Raw genomic sequence first — 26,883 nt, 5'->3', positions numbered from 1 at the left:
GAAAATACCCACAGCATGCAGTGGAGTGACCCTGCGCTGGTGCCCAGCTGGGTAAGCGACTGTGGGACTGCACAGGGAGATACACGTTGAACTCACCAGGCTCTGGTTGTCCGGCAGCATGACAATGATCTGTGCATTGTGATCCCAGATCATTCGCCAGAAATCTTTAGTCGTATGTGGCAGTGGATGTTGGGTTATGATGAACTCATTACTCCTGTAGTAGCCCTTTTGCAGCAAAATAAACCACACAGTTACTTACTGCCTTCAATACTTTTAAAGCATTGATTTAATCTTTGGGGACACATAACGACCCTACTTCATTTTATTCCACAATATTTTCACACAGACTATAATTTTATAACTCCATTTCCATTCTGCAGAGTCCCTGTTGTTTTCATTTACTCTAAACCCCAGTATTTATTGGACTGTATCTCATGGAAATACACATTCCATCTAAATGCATCTTGTATTTAATTTTTTTAGGCAACAATCTTTAATAAAACACAGTTAATAGCTTTACATTATGGGGAAGGTGTTAAAATATCATCTGTTAATACACAGCCATTACGTACAGAATTAAGACAATTATAGGCATCTGGTATTTAGCACCTTAGAATTGATTTTACTTTGTAATTAGGTGTTGGCTTCCTCACCATGATATAAGAGGCATTAATGTAATCTGTTCCCTTCATTCCAGGCAGTGGTGCCAAGCCCACTCTAGCACGCTCAGCTATAAGATTAAAAAAAAAAAGAGAGGGTGGGGGGGAAAAAGATCAAAGTCTGGTCATGGCACAGTGCAGAAAGTAAGAATTTCTCAGACGTTAACAAACCAAACAGTGTGCAGTTCCCATCTCCCGCAGGAGAAGGCCAGCACTTTAACTGCGTTAAAGCATTGCCTGCTAACACAGGATATAAAAGAGAATGTTGCACAATATTCCCACAAGGACAAAGTAATTTCAGGAATCAAATTTTACTATAGCAAAGATTTTCACAGCAGGCTGAATTACCAAATAACAGTATATGCAGTGATAACAGGGGATTTCAGGTAATTCTTGACTGTAGTGTTCCATTTGTCTCCAGCAGCACACAAACCCAGCTGATTTATTTTGTTTTCCCTACCACTCCATAGCACTAACATCACTCACTCCTCCCAGCTGGAGGGTGAGAGAACCTCCAGAGACAAACCCCTTCCCTAACGGGTAACCACCCACAAGCATGTGTGTGTGTTCTTCAGCAGATCTGCACTTCTCTGTCTTTGAGGGCTGGGCTCAACAACATCCTCAACACAACTGCCAAGCCGCAAGCGCCCACCTGAAATTACTGCAGCTACGTGACACGAAGTGCAAATTCATAGAGAATATTTCTGCCCCGTTCACGTCTCTTTCTAAGATATATCCTGATGACTTCCCTTTTTATTACCAAACTTCACGATGGGCCACGTCCCTGTGCCATGATTACTTTGGGCTAGCTTGGCTATCACCGGTCCTGTATGTCCTGTACTCTGGCTAACGTGACGGGAAAGATGCGCCCGCGATTGGTCTGTTGCAAATTTACACTGCTTGGCAGCCTTGCACTGATCCTGTATTAACGACTCTGAAACTGTGTCCTTGGGCACTACATACCCTCAAATCTGGGGAAGGCTCACACATGGAAACGTGAGTGTCTAACCGAATTACAAACTTGTGCCAATCCCACCAGGAGATCTCACCTGAGCTGGGAGTGGTATCAAAGTAATTCTCTCAGTATTCCATAGATTTGTCCCCTACCTAATTATTCAAATACTTAAGCACTTCAAATTAACATTTCACTTGAACAGTATATCTGGCTGACACTGTAACTATTTTCTTTTGTTCAGTTTCATCAGGGTAATTCTGAAAGACAAGACAGCTTGGTCTGAACAAAAGATTACATTTCTCCTTCCTAGTGGCTATGCCTTTTCATGCATAACCCCTGGACAATTAAGTACAAAAAGTTATGCTAGGCAGTAATCAAACCGAAGATGTGATCTTACATGGCACAACTGATGAGTTCCTGTTCTTCTCTTTGTTGCAGTCTTTCTGAGCACTGAAGCATTCCACGTATTTTGCATTACACTGTGTAACCAGCTGAAAGAGAATAAAGCAGTAAGTCAGTCCTCACTGCGCTCTAAATGAAAAGAGGAGGTTTCTTTGCCAACTCCTGCAAAGATGCATCAGTAGAAGAATAAACTGCATTGTTAAACTTGTTTAAGTACTCAAGGTGCCAATGGAAATCATCCTTTTCATACAACATGTTTAATGGATAAAAAGATCTCTGCGGCTCTCATCTTCGAAACATCCTGAAAATGAAGTTCCATTAAAATGTATTTTCACAGAACACAACGTTTAGTTATCTCTGAGAGTATATTTCAAAGGCTTGCAGATATGTTCAGTCAGAAGCAGGTCTCAAGGAAAAAAAGCTAGAAAAACAGAACAACAAAAACTTTTTTTTACATTTTCTTCTAAAATAGAAGCCAGAACGTTCCTGCAGAATGCCTTTTTCTGCCAGGCCTCTGTGGAACCCACCACGCCAGCATCTGAGATCCGAGGCCATGGGTTACATTCTCTGGTTTGCCAAGTTCATTCTGGGCTACTTAGAGGCACAAAGAAAAGTCAGGGAGGCAGGTTTGTATTTGAATATTCCCCCAGTATATGGGGAAACAGAGCAGAGAGAGTGAAGGTGGGTTTTTCATCTCCTGCACTAGCAACTCATTACTCAGCGTAATTTTATTCTAAGATGGTTGAACATAAACTACTGTACCAGGGAATGAGCACAAGTTATTTTCTGCCAGCTCTGTGGTAGCAGCAGAAATGAGAGAAAGATTTAATAATTGCTGCTGGTCACGTCCCAGTATCAAATGCACTCCAAACAAGATAGCACTCAACTCATCTATGTACTGGCGTAAGACCCATTAGAAGTTATGGGGTTTCTATATACCTGTGCAACGTTGGCAGAGAAAGTAATTTCTAAAATGGCACTTAAGGTTTTGAAATTTTGCCACGAGTCATCAGAAAACATCTTTATTCATATAATTTAGTACGTTTGTAAAAGTGCAACACTTTTTTGGGGGGATAAGAAATCTTTTTCTCCTGCTGCATTTTGTGTGTGTGTGCATGCGCTTGCACTTGCTTCTTTAATTTAGTAATTAAGCATCTGGAATGTCTTGACTGATGGAGAAGTACTGAGTTTTCTACAAGTGAATTCAGAGAAAAGCCTGTTCATTTTTTGAATAGCTTGGCACCTGGTATAATTTAACAGTTTCTGTTCCTAGAGTAGTTATTAACTGAGTGAGTTTAGCTGTGAAAACAGATGTCACATATAATCTTCTTAAGATACATAGTCTCACAAAATATTTTTAAATGCATTCAAATAAAATGCAATCAGAAATCTTAGGTTTCAAATAGGAGATATGGGGAAAAAGAAGTTACTTTGGCCAGGATACAAACAGCTGTGATGTAGCAGACAAAAGCAGTAAGCAGAGTTATTAGCGATGAGAAAGGCATATCGTGTTTCCTGGTCTCAAAATATTTTTCATTCTTTTTCTACAGTGCTGAAATCATAGGTGGTGCTAAGAATCTCATTTCATGTCTTTCTCCATATATATGTATGAGAGCCACAGTTTGGAGGAAGACTTCCAAGCCAAGCTAGCCACAGACTCGGGAACATCCAAGCCCCCTTGGGAAGAACAGGGAGACGAGCAGTACACTCCAAAGCAGTGCCCGTGCCCCTCTTCTCTCCTCTAACTTCAAGAGTGTTAGCACTCACTTCCAGCAGTGTGGCGAAGGCTGTTGAGGAGGGAACTTCTCAAGATGCTGTGCTGTGCTAATGAAGTGTTCTGGTTTGGTTCCTTATCTATGATAACTGACAGTGAAGATAGCCCTTACAGAAGAGAGTAGGGAAATTAAGTCCCTCTGGGTAGCAGTGATAAGCCTTACCTTGAACTGTTTTTCTAGTCGAGTCTTCCCTCCTATGCCAGGTATGAGGATGCTGTTAACGTAACTATGCAGCTGGTTTGCAGATACTTCAGTCTCCTTCCCAAGGATGGCTTCCAACAAGGCATCATGAATAAAAATGTACTGCTCCTAGAAAAACAACAGGATGTCAGGTAGGTGCTTGGAATAAACTAAAGAGCTGGCATTAACTGAGGGGTAGATCACACTAAAGGAAAGGGTGTGCAGAACAAGCTACCCATGCAAGTAGTGCCAGGCCCAGAACAAAAATTTACAAGCGTAGCACATACAACTCTGATTAAGTCAAAAGCAAAATCTGAAGTTTCTGGTCTAGAAAAAAAAGAGATGTTCCAGTGCAAAAAAATGCCAGTGATATATTAATTTTTTACAGGGATGTAACAGAAAAATCTATTTTCTTTCTGATTACAACATAAAAATGAACATGGCTTTAACTTTGACCCCACTACAATTTTTACCTCTGTCTGGACGAGGTAGTTGCGCTGTGTCCTGATATGTTTCAGGAAACCCAGGACATTAACTGTGCTTTTGTCTTTTATCTGTTGCAGCATACTGTCTATCACAATGTAGGTACCAGTTCTGCCAACACCAGCACTATAGAACACATAAGAGAAAACCGTGTAACACAGTAAAATGAAACTACAGATGAAAGTAAATGCTCACAACAGCAGAACAGAACTAAGCAAATAAATATTCCTGTTCATAGACTTTCATTCCCCTGCTAGCCCCAAACCATGAAAATTTCTCTGCAAAACATTTTGGTTTTCTGGGAATTTTACCAGGTATATATTCCCTCCCTTCTGTGGGTATCTGTGCTGCTAGATGCGGATGAACAAAACGCAAGCCACCATACTGGTGGCACCAAAACTGGCTGGCCCCACAGGCCAGGGCAGTGAGGATGGGGCTGCCGTGGTCCTGGATTTCACGTTCTGGCTGTTCACATGGTCTGACACTTGGCTCCTGCCTCCACTGCTGTTATTACTGGTGCTGGCTAGAAGAAGCCATATAGAGATCCACCCTATGCCAAACTGGCACTGCCCTGGACCATCAAGGTTGCTCCAGGCTGTGGGGCTGCCCTGGTTGGCTTCAGCCTTGAGGTAAGGCTTAGGCTTCACAGGGGAGCTGTAATCCTGCTCTGGAAATGCAAGTGGTACGGGCACTATGGGCAGGAGTGAGGGGTCTAATCCTGTGGAGGCAGGACTCCTTACAGTGGAGGAGGGCAGTCCTGGGCCCAACAGAGGGCAGAGAGAGGAACTCTTCAGAGCTTCTCAGTTTCTGCTCAGGAAGAAGCTCTAACCCTCATCATCCCTCCTCTTTGCTACAGTACTGTACAGCCCCTTCACACAGTGATGAAGGCCACATCCCTTAACTTATCTAAGGGAAATCCTCGGTCAGTCGCAAGCGCTGGTCAATGTGAGCATGGGTCAGTGGCAATCGCATGCCCAGGCGTCCGTGCATCCACACGGCTGGTTGCCAGCAGAGGTGATCCTGCCCTGCCCACACGCGGAATGGGCAGGCTACAAACAAGCTTCGAGCAGGGACCTTCACAACCACACCAGTGCGATGCTCAGCAGCTCAGTATCGCGACGCAGAATTTTCTAATGCAACTGGGAAGCTTTTGCATCGGAGCTGTCATAAGATGTAGGCAAAGCAAGCTCAGGTCTATCTGCGCTCCATGGTGCTGGCACACTCCTGTATGAATAACTTACAGGGTCTGTCTTAGCTGGCATGTAAGAGCACACGCTGTGCACGAGGTATGCTTGGCACGAAGCAGTTATGGCACCCATCGTACCTGCAGTGCACCACCACTGGTCCCATGTCCGGGGTTCTGGCTGCGGAGGATCTCCTCACGAAGGTTAACACAGGCAGGGCGTACTCCGGCACACCCATGTCAGGCCACTGAGTGTAGTGATACTGAATAACTGTTCTCTCATTCTGCCGCCCTTTGGGGTTTCCTTTCTGACCCTGCGTGCAAAATGTTTGCAGAAAGAAGTGAAAGATTATGGAAGAGAAGCAGAAAAAGGCACTTGATCCTACTGGCTTGTTCAGCTGAGAAAGTGCTGGACTCTAACAGAGGAAACCTTCTGCAGCTCTGCCTCCTGCTAGGTGGAGACAGAGTTCAAGGAAAAATACTGTGGGAACCGATAATAACAATAACAACTGTGACACCAAAGCAGCGGTGAACTTAAGAAAAAGAAATACAGGCTAAACCTTTCACTGGATTCCTTGTAATCCTGGCTTTGCTTACTTATGGCCCATCCACCTGCTATTCAAGCTGCCTATGCAAACACTGAGTTTCGCGGCTGTGGGCCTTGCATCCTACGCAAGCCAGAAGGCACCTGGATGAGAACGGTGAAGGCTTTACTCACCTTTTTCATCTTTGTGTTCCTGACTGTGAAGCGGCGCACAGTGTAGCAGGCGTGAATGTTTGTGCTCTTCAGTGTGACGATTATGTTGCCATACTCCTCGCTGTTCTCCGACGGCCAGTACTGATCGCATTTTCTCTAAACAAAGACATAGTTGGGTGGATTGGCAAAGAGTCTGAGCTGCTTCTTTATATTTGTGTCAAGAGCTTTTTGACATATGACAGTAAAATCATAGCTATGTATCCCTCTTTGTGTTAGTTATATATTATACATCAGTATGTATCGTCTCAAACCATTTAAAAACAAATTCTGCCCATGTGATTCAGGGAGGTGGAAGGAGCAACTACTAATAAACTGGAAAATCTCTTACTCTTCCTTTTTCAACAAGGTTTGTGATCATGACAATGATTCCAGTATTTTGTTCCCAAATCATCCTCCAGAAATCTTCAAAGGTAGACTTTAAAGGTCCCTGGGTAGCAATGTAGGCTTTTGCTTTGTTGTAACCCTTCAAAGAAAACCATAATGCCAAGTGAGATGAAAGCAACACCGTGGCAGACATATTAATATTTTAAATGTAACAAAGAAAGGTGCCTTTCTTATTCAGAACAGCAAGGAATTTGTAGCGAAATTATCAGGTGAAGTTGGAAAACACAACCACTTTACAAGTGGCAATACTTCCTCCTTGTGGAAAGATTCAGAGTTAAAGAAGAAAAAACAATTCAAACAACTTACATCGACATAATTAGCATTAATGTAGTCACTGTGCTTAGAATCTTTTCCTGGTAAAGGCCTTAGCTTCACCCTGCTGTGATCATCTGCAGGATGAAAAACAGAGCAGAGAAGCATTAAGGAAACATTGTGCAGAACTACAGGTAAGCATCCCATTTCCTGCGTATTGGAGTAACCCTTACTAATACATGGAAGAAATTGGTCTTGGATTGGGTTCAAGAGGGAGATGAGAGTATCTGTTCTTGGTCATCTGCTTATGGAAGCAGGTCCTCAGTCTTCACATCCCTTAAAATATGTGGATCATGCTGGGACAACTTCGCTTTAAAGGACGCTGGAGCCTCAGGAGCATGATCTCTGGGATCACCCCCGTCACACAGCACCGTGCGGTCCCAAGAGCCAGGGCACCCCAGGGCTCCATCGCGCTGTGCGGAGGTGCCGGCTCGGCTCTCGCAGGCAGTAAAGCTGCCTTTGCTCGGCTCAGTGACTGAGCTCATCATCCTCCCCTTGACTGGCTCTGGGAGCTGAGTGAATGTCCTCACTCCACCACCCTCATCACACCAAGAGGACAGACTAAATCACGCTCTTTAGCTCCTCTTTTTGTTCCACCCAAATGCTCAAATTCGGCTTCAATCAGAAAAAATGTGCAGTCCTTCCCCCGCTCCTGGGCAGCAGTGTTGGGCTGGGTGATGCTTCCAACACACACAGAGATGAGACACGAGAGCTAACTTTAAGCATGAAGAATCTGGTTTCAGCTGCCCTTCTTTAGCACCGGTGGAGAGAGAGGTTCCTCCAGGGGCAAGCTGGAGGACTGGAGTGCCTGTTCCAATTCTCCAGTGGTACTTCTCCCTCTGTGCCTAGACCAGACATCTATGTCTAAAATCAGAGCTGGGACAACCGCAATGAATCCCCTTGCCCAAGGCCACACAGCAAGTCTTTTACAGGTCTGGGAGTTGGTCCTCAGCTGGCACCTTGATTACTTCTTCAGATCTGTTAAGAGACATGCATTTCCTTCCCAAGCCATCAAAAAAATTCAAGATTTATTGCTATGTTTATGAACATTGTGAACTTTCTATCAGTGGCTCTCCATCTTTGTTCCTAAACCACAGTGATTGCTGCATCTGCCATTCACTCCACATCAGAGAATGATACAGAAAAAATTACTGGATTTCCATCCCAGACTTGCAATAATTTGCATTCTAGAGCAGAGTCCAGATTTGCAGTTCTCACAGGAATAGAGGCAAGGCCTGTGCTGTGCTACAGAGATCACTGTTTGTCCAAGTTGTACACACAGCTGAAGCAGTTTGAAATACAGCAGATACACTGTAAGATTTAGCACCTTTGGGATTATAAGGGAATCACAGGGATCATCCATAAAACTCTTTGCTCCACCATGCACTTCCCTTAGGCTAATTTTCAGACATTATTGGTCAGTAAAGCTCTGATCATCAATTCACCCCCGTTATTCCTCCACAAAATTTGATACCAAACCGATACTTCTAAAACTACACTTGGACCATCGAACTGCAAAGTTTTTTTTAAAACAAAAGCTGGAGTGAAATCCTGGCCCCAGAGAAGTCAAAACATCCACTGCCTTTAGTGGGCAAAGGACATCCCAGCCACACACAGATGCCCTGTGAGAGGAGAGCACCTTTCTGAGATGATTCACTGTGCTTATGGCCCATGCTTACTTACAGGCTAGGATGTTGATGTATCTGTTCTTGTGCTTGTTGTCAGGGTGGTTGGAATGCTCTGCAGTGATGTTCATGTCAGCCGTACAGCGCTGCACTTCCTAGGCGTAAAAATTATTTGCATGGAAAACATTTCAGTCCAAAAAAAATTCAACTTGATCTCCTTTTGCAATAGCTCACAGAAACCACATTTAAAATACCAATACCTTAATGACTGGATTAAACACAAAATCTTTCAGTATTATCCTGTATGACACAGTCTGATTAAACTGAGCCGTGTTGCCTGCTCCCTGGTGTGCGGTTATGCTCCTCACCACAGACGGTGAGAGATGCACTGTGAGCACCCTGAGGGCTGACCGTCCCCCCGGCCAGCAGTCCGTTTGTCTTCTGGACTGCATCTGCTGTGATGCCCCACTCTGTCCCTCCTTGGGAAGGGAGGGCAGAGCCCCTCCAAGGCAAGAGTGGCCAGTGCAGTGTAAGAAACTAAGCACAAAAACCATTTCAACAAAAGACTTTTGACTGCTGGACAACTTACCTGCTTATAACCTCTCAAAACAGGGTTTCTGACATTTAAGTTTGGCACTGACCTTTTGTTAGTTCTCTGCAGAAAGATGCCTTTTACAAAATACAAATAAAATAGATCTCTGCAGATAGCAGCGAGTGCTTCAAATACCACTGCTTGGGCACTGATCAACAGCCCGTGATACAGTGAAAAAGAAAAAAGGTTGTACCAATATATATATACATTTGCAAAGGCCAGGCTTGCCAAGGTTTTCATGAAGCTAGAGATGCAGATTTCTGTCTGGTTGAGGCTGTAGGTTAGGTATCTAATTCTCATTGATTTTTTTAGTTCTTAACCTACCCCTTACTTAGACTGTCCAACAACAGAATAACAGGGCTACTGAAATGGGGTCATAGAGGGTCTTTTCTCTGACCCTGAAAAGCAGTTATTCCCCATGGCCAGACCGTGCTAGTTACACACTTCAGAAACCATCTTACAAACTGAATCACTAAAACTCATGTGTGATGCCACCTCCAAAATATTTTTTAAAAATCTATTTAACCACAATCTTCCTGAAAAAGCTAAGCCCCTCTTTGTCACTAGGCATAAACATTTTTAGCTTAAAGCCACATTTTAAAAAAATATGTAAGTGTTTGGCATTTACAAAGTTGTGAGTCCCAGAAATTGCACCAAACAGAACCAATTTCCCCCAAGGATATATGGGGAAGTGCCAAATTACTTTGTACTTCGGGCTTTAAAAATAACAGTATAGAACCTGCCTAAGAGGGAAAGTCATTAGGAGCTCACAGCTGCTACAAAGATCATGAGCTAAGTGACAGTGAAAAATTATCAAGAGAAATGCTATACAAACAGCAGATGTAACAGAGTTCAGCATTATGCAGACATTTCACAAAGGACTTGCATAGCAATTTTGATATCTTCCCCAGCATTTACAATTTAAAAGTGCAAAGTATACTAAAACCTTGAACATTTTATAGCTTTTATATCCACATGACACTCCCAAATAACAATTACTTTCCCTCTTTCTTCTCCCCCCCCGTCGCCATAGGGAGAAACACTATGCTCAAGGAGATAGCTGAACAAAGACAAAGTGGAACAAGCAAAACTCTCAGCTGGCCCTAATAGAATTTTCATAGTTCCATTTCTATCACAGAAATAAAAATAAAAATAAAATATCAAAGCGTGCACTTCCCCTAATTCTGCCTATCAGCTCCAGTAAGCAAGGGACTTCTGATTACACAGTGGGCAGGATCAGTTCAGCCTAAGTCATAACTGGAAAACCAGCATACTTACATGTGAGGTTGATTTAATGCAATTTCATTTTACCTTTTTTTGCATTTAGAAATCATATAACATCACTGTTGTACCATTGTAGGTCACTCCTAAAAATACCCCCCTGCTTCTGAAAAGCCTCGTGCCAAACTCTACATCTCTGTATCACTACAAAATTCTTTTTAGAAGTTATTAGCATTGAAACATTTATGGCAAATGCTGCAGAATTTAATATACATTAATCCAATAAGGTTCTGTGGAGAATACTCTAAAAAGTTATAGAATTTAATAGGGAATTACCTCCCTGCTAAGGAATTTTCTCTGACAGTTTAAATACTACATAGTAAATGTATAACTTTCTATTAAATTCTATACGTTTTTTTCCATAAGGGAATTGTTGGTAAGGTTAATCATTTTAGTTAACCTTTTTATGTTGATGCCGACTGTTTTCTCAACTGTACATGTTCCCAGCTGGCCAATATAAAGTTAATAGACAAGGAAGATTAAGCTATGATGGAGAAAAATGCAGCAATGGAAAAGGTCTGACGCTGTGAGAGCTGATCATCTGAAAATGGCTTTTCTTAACACATAACATTCTAAATTATTCTTAATACTCTGGAAAGCTACTATTAATGGTGGATTCCTATGTTTGCACGCTGCAAAAGCATAGCAAAAGGAGACTGTTCAACAAAAGCTTCCCCCTCGCCAACACGCCTCGACTATTTTTGTCTTCAATAAAAATCAACTTAGAACAATAAAAGGCCATTTTGACTTCAGTCGTCGTGTTGTCCTCCCCCCCTCTCCCAAGTCAGGACACAGCTGATGCTGTGGGACATTGAAGTTGCCCAACAAGGAGGGGACTGAGGACACCCTCCAGCTCCATGCTGGCCACTGACCAGGTCTGGCTGTGCTGCAGACAGATGGGGCTGAGAGCAGAGGGCGGTTACCCATGCTGTCTTACCCTCCGGGGTTCCTCTCTCCAAATTCTAACAGCAAATTACTAAACCACAGGCTCATCCCACCAGACAGTGAGGCATAATTTAACATTCCTTTGTTATTAAAGTCAAAGTGGTTGTCTTTCATCAATGCACAAAATGCTGCACGAAGACAAGACTAGTTGCAGCCTGTTATCTGTGCCTCTGTTCAGAGTATTATTTACCCTTTGGCAGAAGAGGACAGCCTGGTGTTAATAAATTTCACCCTGGAGAAAGTACCAAAAAGTCACCATCTTAATTATGCCATTTTACCCCATTTATGTATATTACATATTTATCTTCCCAACATTTTCCATTGCTTGTACAATGAACACCCTGGGATTTATAAATCTTACTGGCTACCCAGTCCTTCATTTATATTTAAAACATCACCATAATTATATTATTATTACAACTGAAGTTTGTAGGCAGGCCACCAGGTCAGGTCTGATCCCAGGCTGCTCACCGCAGCTTAAACAAACTTCTCTCCCAATTAGCACAAAACTGCTACTGGAACCTTGGGGTAGGACAGATAGCATCCATATCGCCACATTCGTCATTCATCCACAAACTTTTCAGCTCTAGAGTATTTTCTTTGGCTCTCCTTAATCCTGCTGAGTCTCTTCCACTGATTTTAATGGTGGCTGGCTAGCACACTGCTGCTTTTCACATTTTAACTTTGCAGAACACATTACTGTCCAAAGATGAATGGATACAGGCTCTTACTCTGTCCTTTCAACTTATCATTGACAACCCAAGAAACCAAAGTACATGGTTTCAATTGACCGTTAGTTACTTTAAAAAGTGTTCTAGTCTATGCTATTATGGCTAATTTACCTTTTAATTATATTGTCCATGCTAATGCTAATTGGAATTTGATACACCCAGGTTTAACGATCCATTTTCATTGCCTTTCTGAAACAAGTTACAGATTAGTTTCTTCTAAACTTCAAAGAATTTCCATTTGTGTAAAATCAAACTGTTCCAGTGTCGTGCTGGCAATATAAGGTTCTGAGCAAGAATTTTTGCTACAGTGCCTGAGCAGGAACTCGGTCTCTTGATTTGGCCTTATGCAGCGCTGCTGTTGTTTCCCATTACTTCAGCCTGATGTCCTAGCAGGGGCTGAACTGTGAAAGCCTATGAATAGAAATGAGGAGGAATCACGAACAAAGAAAGGATCCTAATCTCACGGACTAAATTAGAGAACATCCATAGCTATGTTTTGGTATTATTGTGATACTTTTCAGCATGAAAGCAGCTAGTTCATCCACCCCTAAAATCATTTTGCATGTATTATTTAATCCCAAAGTAGAGAATTCTCTGGTAGCACTCTTGATGTTTCATCACAGCAAATGTAGAGGTGGCATACCAACAGAGACAGAGATAGTATTTGAAGATATCCCAAAGGAACAGTGTAGATTTTTGAGATAATTTAGCACTAGCATCAACTCTCTGGCAGCTCTCAAGAGAGAGGTAAGCTGGGGGCAGCCTAGAAAGAAGGGGGAAATAAACAAACCAAACTCAACAGAGGAATAACAGCAGAGGAATCAATAGACAGCTAAAAATTCACGTAAATGAACGAGAGAGGAGAGGATGGTGGAGGAATGCTTGCTTGCAGCATCCTGCCCTTTGTTCTGAAGGGAGGTGTCGGAGCCCGGCTGGAGCCTTGCACTGCCCGTGCGGGGCCACGGCTGCTCCGAGTGGGGCTTCCAGGCAGGATCTTCAGTTATAGCTGCAGGGCTATGGCTAGCAACAGAAAGCCCAGATATCCAAACTTCTTCTATTGCTTCTCTTCAGCTTTATCTTTTAATTCACAATGCCAATTTCTTAGGGTAGGTGAAGCGGTGAGATAAGAATTGAGAACTCCAGGAAGACCCTATTCTGTAGCCATCCTTCCTCCTCCAGCTTCACAGTGCTTCTTCCCTTCGGTGCCAGTACAGCAATGCACAGGCTGAGAATACTTCTCGTTATGGCAATTTTGGGCCAGGGTTATAAAACATTTCCCAGTGCAGTAATGTCTACTAGCAGCATGCTTTTGAAATGGCATATTTCTGCTGCCAAATTCCTTGGTGTAGATGCAGTTATAAGCGTGTGTCTGGTGTAAGCTGTGTCTAATCTGTAAGGGATGCCAGTATAACTACACAGTGTTTTCACTGTCTCAAGAAATGTGCAAAGTGCAGTGTTATCTGTCTTCAATGCAGCCCTTCGCTAGAGAATAACATTCTGAGGTCACTGGTTAAAAAGAGCTAGTGACCCCTGCCCCAAGCAGCAGCAACCATGAGAATAACATTAGCAAATCCCTGCCACATCACTGAAGATATAGATTTATGTTATTTTCTTACATTTCAGGACATTTAGAAGAAGGTGCCACTGGAGTATAAAGATATTTTCAATTTATGTGATGAGGGAGCTAGACAGCCTGCCTCCAAGTTCAGCGAGCCTGTTCAGACTCCAAATTGGCAATGAATCATTACACTCACACGGCCACAGGCAGGAGAGGTCTGCGGAGATTGCATTCACCCACTCTAATCGCTCCCGCAGCAGCGCTGACCAGCCTGCTCCAGAATTAGGGAGGAGGGAAATAAAATTGTCTGATCTCAAAAATCAAAATACTGTATTACTCTATAAAAATTCACAGTTAGCTTTGGGGATGGATGGTGATTCCTTGGCTTAGTGTTCCTTTCTTAGAGGAAAAGGAGACGACTACTCGAAAAACTTCCCGTGTTAATTCCAGTCACCAGCCAAGGGGAGGGAGCGAAAAGCTTTGCCGTGGGAGGTGGCACTTCACACCCCCTTTGATACAAGAATTTGGAGGGCACATGTCCTATATAGTCAGGCTATCAGGGGAACAGAAGATTGACAGATGTGACATCAGTTTTTAAAACGCAATCAAGAAGGGATTTCAGGCACTACAGCCCACTCAATCTGACTTCTCTGTGGGGCAAACTGCTAGACGCTGCCATAAATAGCAGAGCTGGTGAACACCTACCTCTAACATGCTGTGGAGAGGTCCCTGAAGAAGTCTATAGGTAAGAACAGTCTGGAAGAGAATAGCATATTTGGATTTCCAAAATGTCTGTGAAAAGGCCTCTCAGAAGACATTACTTAAAAAACTGATCTGTCTTGGAGCAAAAGACAAACTCGGCTTGTCTACCAACAGGTTAGAGGTGTGACACACCTGCCCAGGAATTGTCAGCGTTCAGATTTCACCAGTGGGACCTTATGGGGACCTAATCTATTCACAAATGGACTGCAGAGGAGACAAAGTGTGTTTATGATATAAAATTATTCAGGATAATTAGAACAAAAGCTGTTTGTGAAGGGAAGCAGAACAATCTCGCAATACTGAGTGGCTGAGTGATAAAATGGCAAATGAAATTCAATGTTGATAAATGCAAAGTGATGCACTTGGGAAAAACAACCATAACTATACATCCATCCTGGCAAGTTCCCAATTTGCTATTGCCATTCAGTGATAAGACCTTGGGGTCACAGCTGATAGTTTTCTGGAGATGTCAGCTGAGTGCTCAGTAGTTGTTAAAAAACAAATAGTATGTTAGAAAGAAGGAAAGTAATAGAAAAACAAACAGAAAACGTCACTGTGCTCCCACAGAACTCTGCAGTAAACCCACTCATTAAATGCCGTGCACAGTTTTGGCTTTCCCGTCTTGAAAAGGGTATGGTAAAGGAAGAAGAAAGGTACAGAGGGAACAAGTCATCATAAGTCTAGAATGGCTTCCTCAAACACAACAGTTTAGACTTCCTCAGATTTGAAAACAGATGATTAAGGGGGAATATGAGGGAGGCAGACACAATCATGTGAGGCATTTAAATGAAGAGGGATGTACTCTCTAATGCAAAAACTAGGAGGCACCAAGAGAAGTTATTAGGCATGAGTTGAAAGCAAAAGGAAGTTTGTTCTTGTGGAACAAATTGTAGAATTCATTGCCATGGGATGCTTTGGACACCAGAAGTCTAAATGGGTTCAAGAGGCAATTAGAAGATTATGGAAGAAAGGTCTATCAAAGACTATCAAACATAATGATGCCAAGAACATCTGTGGCTAGACAAGGAGTAGATATAATCTCTGGCTCAGGAACCTCTCAATTCTCTTCAGTCTTGCCACCAAACCCTGCCCCAGTGCTGCCCTGTAAAAATGTAGTACCTCAGCCTGTACACCACAGCAAGAGAGTCCTGGAGCTGCCCAAGAGCAAGCCAAAAAACCTCCTTGAACTCTTTTCAGTGTTAGGTTGAACAAATTCCAAGATAGAATACAAAGAGTTATATCAGAGACCAGCACTGGCGATGCAGGATTGTGGATTTTATTTTAAAAAGCTATTTGTTTGTTCAGTATTAAATTGCACCCTATATTACTAGTTTATATCAAAAAATGAAAATTCACGGGACTCAAAGGAAATCTTAACAAGTCTGTATATACAAGAAAGCCCAGCTATCACCAGACAATAAAGCTGGCTACTTGCACTGTGACTACCCAAAGGGAATAAGGATTCATTTTGGATGTATTTTCCAAGGAAAGGTCTGTGAGTTCAAAGTCATTTTTTCCTCTGCACATAAAATGCTTCCTAAGCACATTCACAAAATATTTAGCAGTAATTAAGCTTATTTTAAGAGAAGGAGGGAGTATTCACACCATTTACTTTCAAAGGAATCTTCTTCATGTAAAAACCACCTCAATACAACCCACAACCCACTGCCAAAAATGCAGGAAGAGACTTACACCAAAACCTAGCAACAAACAAATGGAGAATGTTTACCTTCTACATCGGGCAAAGTATGTGTGTGCCTAGTTTAGTCTTTCCTTTCACAAGTTCCACCATAAACCTCCTGCCACAGAAATTTCTGAAGAGATTTTTGATCTTCCTTTCTTTTAAAAACATCCCACGCACTGGCTATCCTTGGGAAGATTTATCTATTCTGTAGTATCGATCACATGTTTTCAGCATCTCCTTGCCATCTTCTCTCTTCCTTTGAGATGTAAAAAGCAGATTCTTTTGTAAAAAGCCCGTATGACTGCAGAACCTTATACCTCTTTTCAGAAGTTCCCCAGGCATGAAGGCGTGTTATGGCTGTGCTATGTCCCACCCAAGGCTAGCAGCCCTCTAACACTGGATTTTCTGTTTCAGCTGCAATCCTTCTGTTTCTCCATAGAACATTAACTAAGTCTTCACTGTAGCTAGCAGATACAATTCCAGCACAACACACCGTGGCTGGATCTGACTGCGTGTGGGAAGTTACATCGCTAGCCACTTCCGACAGCTACTGTGTAAACGTAACCTCAGGCTCCTCTGTCCCACAGCCACTTTCAAAACTGGGATTCTGATCTCTGAGCCAGTTTAGGCACTTGAGAAACATTTCACCTACAGGCCCTGTGAAAAATCCCAGGTTTTACTCTTCCGTCTCATCACTGTGATCCATAAGGAAGAAAATAAGGCCCATGAGGTGTCAGCAGGGCAGAACATAAGCAGTGCAAGGGAGCCAAATGGTTTATCCCAGACTCCGATCGTCTTGTTCCTGTTCCTTCTCCTTACTCCAGGAGGACATTTCATGTACTCTTTAGGAAGCTGAGACCTCAGCTATGGAGAAATACATCTGGAGTAGCTATACTGACTTCAAAGCAGACTCTCCGAATTTTAAGCCAGCACGGAGAACAGAATTTGGCATGTGCAGCGCGGTCGAAGCAGTTTAACTTCCCTTCAGAGGGGACCCTGCGCTCCCCAGCACAGGACTAATTGGCCAAAGCTATCTCTCTGACTGGCTGCCACGGCGTGGCACTCGCAGCAGGGAACTCCAGGAGGAAGGGAAAAATAAGGCTATTAGAGCAGTGTTTTTCTTTGCTAAAACACGGGCAGAAGGTGTCCAACATTTGTTAATAGCAGTGATTTTGTGACAGCTGAAGCAAAGCCTGCTTAAAGCCAGACCAAGTTTACAGATGTGTTGCTGATTATTTTGAATAATTAAATGGTGTAAAACCCAGCTGTGATGAATAGCACCGGGGTCACAATTCATAAATAATTGAGAAGAGTGAGTCGCATTTGATCACCCTGATCAAATTCTACTCTCTGGAGAATAAATGTTTGTCCTGAATACCATCAACATTGTTAAATGCCTCAATATTCCTGCTCAGCCATCCAGCCAGCAGTCAATTGAACTAAATCACTTTAACACCTTACACATTTGCCTTCCTCATGAATACAAAATGTTTCTAACTTACACAACAGTTTTTGGGCATCAGACAAAGCAGGCAGTCTTTGTAGACAGTAACCAAACAGCGACAATAAATGTTTTAAATGATCTCATTAAAAACAATTCCTGCATACAGTCTTGTCTTTACTGCAGTAAGCGACGAAGCCGTAGATATTAGGCCACCTATTTTGGTTCATTGCCTTGTTCGTAAGCAGAGCTGCCTCTCTGATTCACATGCAACACACAAAGAAACCTCCTTTTGCTGGTGGGGAAGCCAATAGCACAGGTCCATGCCGTTTCCCGGGGCTCCTCCTGGTTCTCCATACTTCCAAAGGTTCAGCAGTGGCTATGGTTAGACTGAATGAAAGAAGTGCCTAAAAACTAGCCAGAGAATACTGACTTGTGCTTATCGAGGCTTGACTCTGCAGCCCGTCCTCATACTGGGGGATGTTTACCATGCTTGCATGATATGGGTTTGGTAACCCAGAGGTGGAAAACTACTTTCACTTCATTGGAATTACCTCCAATTTATAGCAGATTTGTAAGTCAGAATCTGTCCTAAACAGGTAACAAGTTGCAAACTTTACAAAAGACACATTAGGTAAAGCTCACCAACTAAATCCTGAAGCCTTTTCTCCTTGGTTTTACTGGAACAAAATAACCAACGATTTCAACAATAATCTTTCCTGGCTGAACAGACCATCAACAAGGACTCCACGAACTGACCCACAGTTTGGGTTTTCATAAAAAGACTATATTCTACTACTATTACTCATAGTGAGCACTGTGTTCCTCCTTTCGGGCTACGCAGGGGGTCTGGGACTTCTCAGTGTGACTAAGAGGAGCAAATTCTGGGCCAACAACAGTAAAATAAGCTGCAGATTGTAAGAAAAGCCTGGAGTTAAACCCAACTGCTTGTATCTTCACGTTGTTCCTGGGGGACTGCAGGCAGCTTTTCCTATTTAATAAAAATCTCAGAGGGTCCCCCCTTAAAGGCACCAAATCTGGGGTGGTTAGAAAGCATCTGTAAATGTCCAGTCCCACAATGCTTATACCTGGAGGCAAATTGGTATTTCCCTATTTCTTCTGATACCTTTGAGCATTGCATTTACCTGACATTACAGCATCACACAGATGTCGCACGGTCCATAACTATTAACACACAATTAACTTTGGGAAAACAACATTTTATTAGTGGATCATTAAATCGTACCTCAAAGTCTTCTGAGAACCCATGCTGGCTATTAGAATACAGCTCACTGATGTGTTTAACGAACTGCTTGACTGGAATTGCTTCCATATCATCTGTAGAAAGAAAGAGATATTCAGAGTTGCTACTTGTCTCATCATAAAACTTCAGGAGAGAAAGTCTGCACTCAGTATCACCTAGATCTGAGTTTCCCAAGGGCAGAGCTCATTCAATATGCAATAATAAGAAATCTTGATGAATCTGGCCAATTTTGAGATAAACTCTTTGTCATATATATCTAATAAGTACTACAATTATGAATACCGAGAGTCTCTTCCCTAGGATGCTATTTTGCAAACTCCAACAGAAGTTCCAAGGATTGCTTAGTTCTTGTTCGTGGTTCGAAGATAGCTGTGGATGGGATGAAGAGGCCTCCTCCCACATTGTATAAAAAGAACAGAAGAGACCCAAAATATGAAATTACAGTTGACGATTGCTCCCAGTACATTTTTACCAGACTGAGCAGACACACAGGCTTTTCTCTTGGAAGTTATTAACCTTTTCCTTTTTACACAATGATGTAGAACCCAAATGGACTTATCAGGAAACTGTCTCTGAGCAAAAGAACAGGCACCACAACACCCACGCTAATTTGAGCTCTCTCTCATGCCAGACACTGTTCATAACATTGAATATGTATTCCACTGGACCATTTGTTCTTGCTCAGCACAGTGCAAATTCCACCCAATATACCAATAAATCACCCACAGACCTTTTTTCAAAGACAGAAGTCAAAGGCTTGAATTGAATTAAAGACAAACAAGACTGTTTCAAGCACCTGGCTGGGGTGTGGGATGGCTGCCCTATTTCTCTCCCTTTCTGTCTCTCAAAAAGGGCCTAGGTGGTGGTGTAACCACCACTGCAGTTGGTGGAAACACCGCGCTTGCCAAGATTCATTAGTTAATATTTTCAGTCTGGCATTTAGGAAATGTGAATTGCTATACAACTGTGATTACTTTCAGCATGTGAAATAATCTATTGCCTGATGGCGACTATTGTCTGATTGCATGATTTTATGGCAATACTCTGGTATTTATATATTCCATTTAATATTCTTCTGAAGATTGCATCCAGTTTATGTTTACTCCCAGTAATTCAGTGGTGTATTTTTGCTCCTATTTAGCAGCCATATGGTTTGGTGCTACAGCTGCATTATAATCTGGATTCTTTTCCTTTTAAACATCTACATTATGATTGAAAAAATCCAAATATTTCTACAGATACTTAGCAAAATTTAACGATAAATAAATAGATGTGACATTTACTGTATTCAGAGTGAAAGATCTTTGGCAGCTAAAACCTCTAAGCTGTCACATATGCTTTTCTTAGCAAAGGGTATGAAGATCTGTATGTGTAAATGAGGTTCTACTTTGGCAAGAATTTTATAGATCCCTGACAATCTGATTTCTTTCCAGCTGATGACAATTAATATTGACCATGTCATTACTTCTCTACTCTTATTTTATCAGGTAATGCTCTAAGGTGGCTTTTTGCATCTCTTGGCATTTTCAGATCTCAATCAGCTCTCTTCTATTTTATTTACAAGAGCCAATTGTTAGAGATATGTTTGCAATCTGATCACCACCCAGTATAGTAATGCTACTTTAATTAACCACATGCTCATTTACTGAATAATACAGAATTCAAAACATTTGACAAGTGTATGCTTATCTTAGCAAAAAGCTGCAGCATGCAGAAATGCTGGCGCTTCGAAATATTTAAGTGATAACATTTATTCTATGTAATATTGAGAACATCATCATCTCACAACAACATTTGTATTAATATTTTTGCAGCCAAGACACTTGAGTGGAATGATCTACAGGAACAGCAGTCAATAGCAAGAGCCTGTAAAACAATCATTCCTCTCCTGAGAAGTAACCCATACATCCTAGTTTTCCTTGAAAATAACTTGTGCTATGATAGCAATTTCAAATACTCTCACAAGAAAAGTTCCATAGTTATCATTTAGGTTTTTTCTTGAGTAGTCTAGCTCAGCTGAGACCAACTGAGATCAAGGATTCACTGCCGCAGACCAGTGTGTCCAATTTAATTTTGCAGAAGGAAGAATTTAATTTTAATTGTGATCTGTGAGCCAAAAAATACATTACAGATGACGTGCTCTCTGGTCCACTGAATTCCCACCAATTTCAAGGATGGGTCTGCACCAGAGATCCATGGCAAACTATGGTCAGCTTTCTTTTTATCATCATCACTGCATGGTGGCGGTGTGTCTCCACCTTTATAGCCACTGCTAATTCACTTCCCTTGTTCACTATCCTTTATTGTTTCTCCTCCCTTTTTCACTTCTGAATCCCTCCAGAAGCCATAACCAAATGCAGTTTCTTACTCTATTTGATAACATGGGCAACAATTAAGCATTAAATAAATTAAATAGGAAATACTGTTGATGTATGAGCTCACTGGGTGAGAGAGAGCTTATGCTGCTGAAGGTGCCCATAAACTCAGGAAACCCACGTTGGAGTAAATGTAATTGTTTCATATTAGGAAGATTAAAATCAGAACCACAAATATCAGAAACTCAATAAACCACTTATGATTTCCAGCTTTCAAACTGCTGGGATAGCATGGTGCAAGATGTGGCAGGCACCGCGCAGGAGGCCACCCCTGGAGGGACATGGCAGCCCAGAGGGGACCGGCTGCACACCCATCTTGCCCCCAGCTGATAGCCACCAGAAAGCAGCCACCCCCAAGATATAGTCTGTTACACTAACCAATGAACCAGAAGAGTGTGAAAGTAATTTGGGGCTGTATTTTTCTGTTCATGACCTCCAACTCTGAACTTTTCAGCCAAGAACGCAAATTATTTTAGCTGGGGTACATACATGCCCCGCCACAGGCAGCGTGCCAGACCTCTGGGAAAATGTGTACTGACGTGCTCAGCACTCCTGAATGGTATCTGCTCTGATGTTATCCGAAGATGGCTGTGACTTGCTCTAAGAAAATCAACAGATGTAGCTAGATGCACAGAATATGCTTTTCCTTGCACTATCATCAGTCCAAAGGCTTTGGTTAAGCCTTCTTTACATCTTAAGACAAATAGACTTGAATGATTATAATTCTTATAGTCGATTGAAGAGATTAATGGAAACCTATAATGGCTAATTAGGAGCTCTCATAGTCATTCTGTGCATATTCCCTTTTACACCATATACTTTTTCCCACCCAGAAGCTTAAGCAACATTTGATATTGTCCGTATGACCCCTACATTTTGCAAGACTTACATGCTGTTCAAAGAGAAGTGGGAAATGTTTTAATAACATACCTTCACCTCTAACACCGCAGATATAATTAAAGTTCTGTCTAGCTTGGGTTTAGCCATCTGTTTTATCAGTGTCAATAAAATGATTCTGGATTTATGTCACTACAAAATATGAGCTGAATCTGGCTCTGAATGAGCTGAATGTACCAACCCTTTGTGTTGCGCAGAGAAAGAAGTAATCTTAGATGGACAGGAGCAGAAGTCTCCAGAACTTAAAGGAATTGTATATACATTCATCAATGTAAATAATATAACATAGCAATATCCTTTATAATCAGACACTACTGAAGCTGAGAGGTGGGGGGTATGTTTAACTACTATGCTAGATATTTAACACTTTGGTGGAGTTCCCATCCTCGACAAGTGCCTGAGAGGAGTAGCAAAAACACAGAAGCAAAGGGGACCACAATGCAGCTCATTCCCTGCCACAAAGACAGCATGCCAAGAAGAAAGTCATGTTTGTTTAAAAAAATGATTGTAGAGGAAAACCTTTACTTGCATCTCATTTTTTTGAGGAATGGCAATTGACAATGCAGAATACTTTATACATCCCTTCGGAAGACAGCCACTTTCAAAAGAAGCCCAAAGTGTATAGAAGCAATAAAGTTCAAACAGGGTTATATTTGAAGTTTGGATAATTAGCAGTCCTGCCAGGAAGGATATTCCTATACTTCCCACTTAATAAGCTGCCTTTGTAATGTTAAAGCAATAGGGTTCAATTTCAAAAGAAAAACAGGATATCATATCAGAGATGGCACTTCCACATAATAAAATCTCAGATTCATTTTGATTCATTTATAGCCTGAGAGCTCACTGGATAGTTGAGTGGGATTGGATTGGAACAGACGGTTTTGGGTCAGGAATTAATCCAGAAGGTCAAAGGCAAAGTGCTTCTTCATATTACCTTTGTCTGGTTTGGAGTTTTGGTGTTTCTGAAGACCAGATGTTTGACACACATGAAGAAGTCTTGGTAAGAAAATTCACCCATGTCTTTTGTTCTGTTTCTAAATGCTTGCTGTTCTTCAGTTATTATCTTACCCATTCTACTAAATCCAATATACTCCTTGTATCTTACGCCTTACTTTTAATGTGAAAGTTTATTCCATTTGTTTGTTAGTCACTACACTTCAGCCTCTCATTTGCAAAGCCACCTGGACTCATGTGCCATAGCCGCCACGTGGCTTGGCCCATCTGCTCCAACAGCAGCCACCTACCGCACTGCTCAGCAGCCCCATGCCATCCCTGGCATCTCAGAAGCACCTCCATCAATTCTCAGCGTGCCCTTCACAGCTGGCTTCAGCCAAAGGACAGGGGGATTCTCCCACTCGGCTCCCTGCCTGCAGGGCTGAGCAGTGAACTGAATCAGGCTGCTGATCTGGCTGATAAGAAAGGATTAATTGATTTGTGGGGAAGGGGAAGAAGGATTAGTTGTCCGTGGTGTAGATGGGTTGATCCTACTCATTAGCATGAAGAATAGCGAAGTGCCAGGGAAACTGCCCTTTCTGAAGGCGGCAAAAGCCTGGCTTACGACAGTCATGAAACCAGTGACATTGTTAGTGACTTCAGTCGTGGAGAATCCACTCTCAGCAGCGTATCCTCACAGTTCTCACCTTCTGCAAAAAAGTTTTCCTGACTGGAAAGAAGTATCTACCAGGAGCACCATACTAGAACTGGATTTGACTTCTTAACTCACAGATCTGTTAAATAACGTATCTGACAAATGTCTTCCCATATCCATAGCAAACAAGCACCAATCTGTTCCCAGCAGCACTCAACCCTGGGATGTCAATTAATCTTCCACCCTCTTCTTCTCCACTGCTGGAGAGAGCATTAAATGCAATCTCAGGATTTTTTTAATATATATATTTATTTTATTGTTAACCACATTCAGTGGGGTTCAAGGGTTTTTCTTTTTTACAAAGATGGACAGAAACATTCTGCAAGCAGCTGGAATACCTAGCATCAATATTTAGGATGCGTATTGCTTAAAACTGAGTCTAACAGCCATTCAGTAAACTACAATATGTACCAGAACGAAAGCTGCAGAGCTATGGCAAAAGCTTGCCTTCACATGCAGCACTGCTGCAGAAATAACCACGCGGAGTGCGATTCCAACAGATTCATTTCCACAAGGAGCCATGGGGCACTCGTGGCACAGGTCTGAATAGGATCTATGCAACTGTACCGTGCAATAGGAGAGCGCATACAACACACAGTACTAAACGGGGATGTAAAGCCCAAGTATGTCTCTATTTGGTCTGTCTCTAGAAGACTGACTGATCGTAAAGAATACTGCAAGGATTAATTGCATACCCTTGGGTAAAATTCTGCCCCAGTAAAGGTTATTGGAAAACTCCTATCGATTCCGCTAAGGTCAGGTGTTCACCTCTACAATATACAAAAACCTCCAAACCTACAAATTGAGTGCACACTCCGAAGCGCACACACTTACAGGGACCAGAAACTTCACATTCAGCTCAGATTTCGGCAGTGATTGAATCTGAAATGTTTGAGCAGGTGACTCCACAGCCAGATCCTGATCGAAGTCACGCAAATACTAGACTCCACGAGTAATTCCACATGTAAAAAAGGGCGGTGCCCAGCTTTCTTCAAACCCTTTTAGATATAGTGTATTTGAATTATACACATTTATATAGTCAGAGCCTTGAATTCTGCAGTACACTGGCTTTCCTTGCTTAACTATTAAAAATAAGAATGCAACTGAAGCCATCGTATTTCATTTGGAATAATTAATTTTTCTGACTGATCACATTGCTTGCTGTATAAAAGATGGCCGGATATATAACAACAGTTTTATTTTTATAAAATCAGTATCAATTAATTTATGATAAAAAAAGTCATTAAAACCCCCTTAATATTCAGAAGGTGTCTGCTTTCTGTGGAGATCATATCTGCATAAACACTAAACAGGCAATACAATGGGTTTCATTCTAGGAGACCAAACTACCTGCTGAAGCCCTTTAAGGCTGCTATCCTCCTGAAGTCACGGACCTTAGTACTTTACACAATTCATAAATTAAAATAAATTAAGATAAATAATGAATTACTGAGAGTTGATTATTGGGGACACTATTCCTCATTAATGCTCACATTTTTGTAATCATGCATATGAAGTGCTGTTTTTAATAAAAATGGCCTTTCAAAGTGAAAAGTCACGGGAAACACTTCAAATACATTTGGAAAGCCCTGGATAGGTGGGCGTGTTGAAAGAAGAACACAGAAGTCCTTTCAGCAAGATAATTGCAATCTATTTGTTAAGATCAAGTCAAATGAACACAAGGGCAGGTTTCTGATAAAGGGGAGACACATGAAAAAGCAGAATATGAAAAATCACCTGTGTAATATTGTAGCTACATTCATCTCTCTTGCTTCAAGATTTAATCTACTACGATGCTATTAGCCATGTGTCAGTCAGGAGTATAAAGATGTTAATGATAAAATTTTATATGTGTCAAAATAAGAGCTCAGTTTAAATCTGCTTGTACAAATTTTAGATTAGGTTATCATTAATTATAAACGTAATAGCAATACACTTCTTCCCTTTAAGCTAAAAAACAATTTCACTCCAAGAGAATGAAACAATGCGAATTTCTCCTTAGCACAGAAATTAAGCCTGATCTTATTTTATATTGCCTGCTAAGGAACACAATTTTAACCTCACATATTTCCATCCTCAGGTCTCAGTCATGCCATCAATTCCATACATGCCTTACATTTAAGCACACGGAGGTTCAACTTCCAGGGCTCTGCATCCCAGTGTGATGCCTCTCATCCGCAATTCACATGGCCACCAAGAAAACATGTTTTTGGATGATTTATCCAGCTCCTAAAGCCTCCACAAGTACCATGGTTAGATATCATACCATAAATTCTTCAGTGTTCTGCAGGAGCAGGGTTCGTAGCAGAGAAAAAGGAAGGTGGATGTTCCCTAAAATACCTTGATATCTTCTTGGCTTCAGAGGATAGCTGTGTTTGCAATATTGCATTCATGAATTTAATTGAAGCTGAAGATAGGTACAATTCACAATATGGTGCTGGGACATAAATCCGCAGGGAGCAAAAAGCAGAAAAAGTCTTAAACAGCTGAAAAGCACTACGTCTGTGCTCAGTGAAGAGCTTCATGCCCTTGAGAAACATGTCCTGAGCTGCACTTGGCACTTTTTCCTGTACCTTGTCAGTCTCTAGCACAGAGCACGGAGGATCGCTGTGCTCAATACACCACCACTGTAGTAGGCACAGACACGCCCTGGTGCTCTGCTTTGGGATGCAGCTTGAGACAGCTATATCTTGGCAGAAGACAGTAAGATACCAAGGCTCTGTTGGGAACCTGCAGTTTCTTTGCAGAGGTACTTTTAAGTCAGTCTCTTAATAGAAACAGTTTATCACGGGGTGGATACTCCCAGAAGGTATCAGAAGTGCAGGAGCTGGGCTTGTAAAAAAGCCCAACAAGCCTAAGCACCGACATTCATCAGGAAAGTTCAAGGCAACCATGGTTATTAAAGGAATAAGGAAGAAGGTTTCAAAATTCTGCAGAGATTTAACAGAAACTAAAAGTTAGTAAGATGGACTCTTGATAGGACTCCTTCT

At 41.8% G+C, this 26,883-nt stretch overlaps 1 protein-coding gene across 1 annotated transcript in view; it reads right to left on the bottom strand.

Annotated features, from left to right (window-relative positions):
- PTPRG (protein tyrosine phosphatase receptor type G) overlaps positions 1 to 26,883 on the bottom strand; it is a 412,655-nt gene that overhangs the window by 12,511 nt on the left and 373,261 nt on the right. Inside the window, exons 15-25 of the mRNA XM_037383177.1 lie at positions 18,956 to 19,047; positions 8,774 to 8,870; positions 7,085 to 7,167; positions 6,723 to 6,857; positions 6,356 to 6,490; positions 5,779 to 5,951; positions 4,445 to 4,580; positions 3,954 to 4,100; positions 2,012 to 2,105; positions 654 to 730; positions 97 to 225 (exon numbers count right to left, since the gene is read on the bottom strand). Coding sequence (XP_037239074.1) covers positions 97 to 225; positions 654 to 730; positions 2,012 to 2,105; positions 3,954 to 4,100; positions 4,445 to 4,580; positions 5,779 to 5,951; positions 6,356 to 6,490; positions 6,723 to 6,857; positions 7,085 to 7,167; positions 8,774 to 8,870; positions 18,956 to 19,047 — 1,298 coding nt within the window. The remainder of the gene's footprint in view (positions 1 to 96; positions 226 to 653; positions 731 to 2,011; positions 2,106 to 3,953; positions 4,101 to 4,444; positions 4,581 to 5,778; positions 5,952 to 6,355; positions 6,491 to 6,722; positions 6,858 to 7,084; positions 7,168 to 8,773; positions 8,871 to 18,955; positions 19,048 to 26,883) is intronic.

This window comes from Falco rusticolus, chromosome 4 (genome assembly GCF_015220075.1).
Source record: "Falco rusticolus isolate bFalRus1 chromosome 4, bFalRus1.pri, whole genome shotgun sequence".
NCBI classification, from domain to species: Eukaryota; Metazoa; Chordata; class Aves; order Falconiformes; family Falconidae; genus Falco; species Falco rusticolus.
Note: the sequence above shows the minus strand (reverse complement) of the source record. Positions and strands in the feature narration are given on the sequence as shown.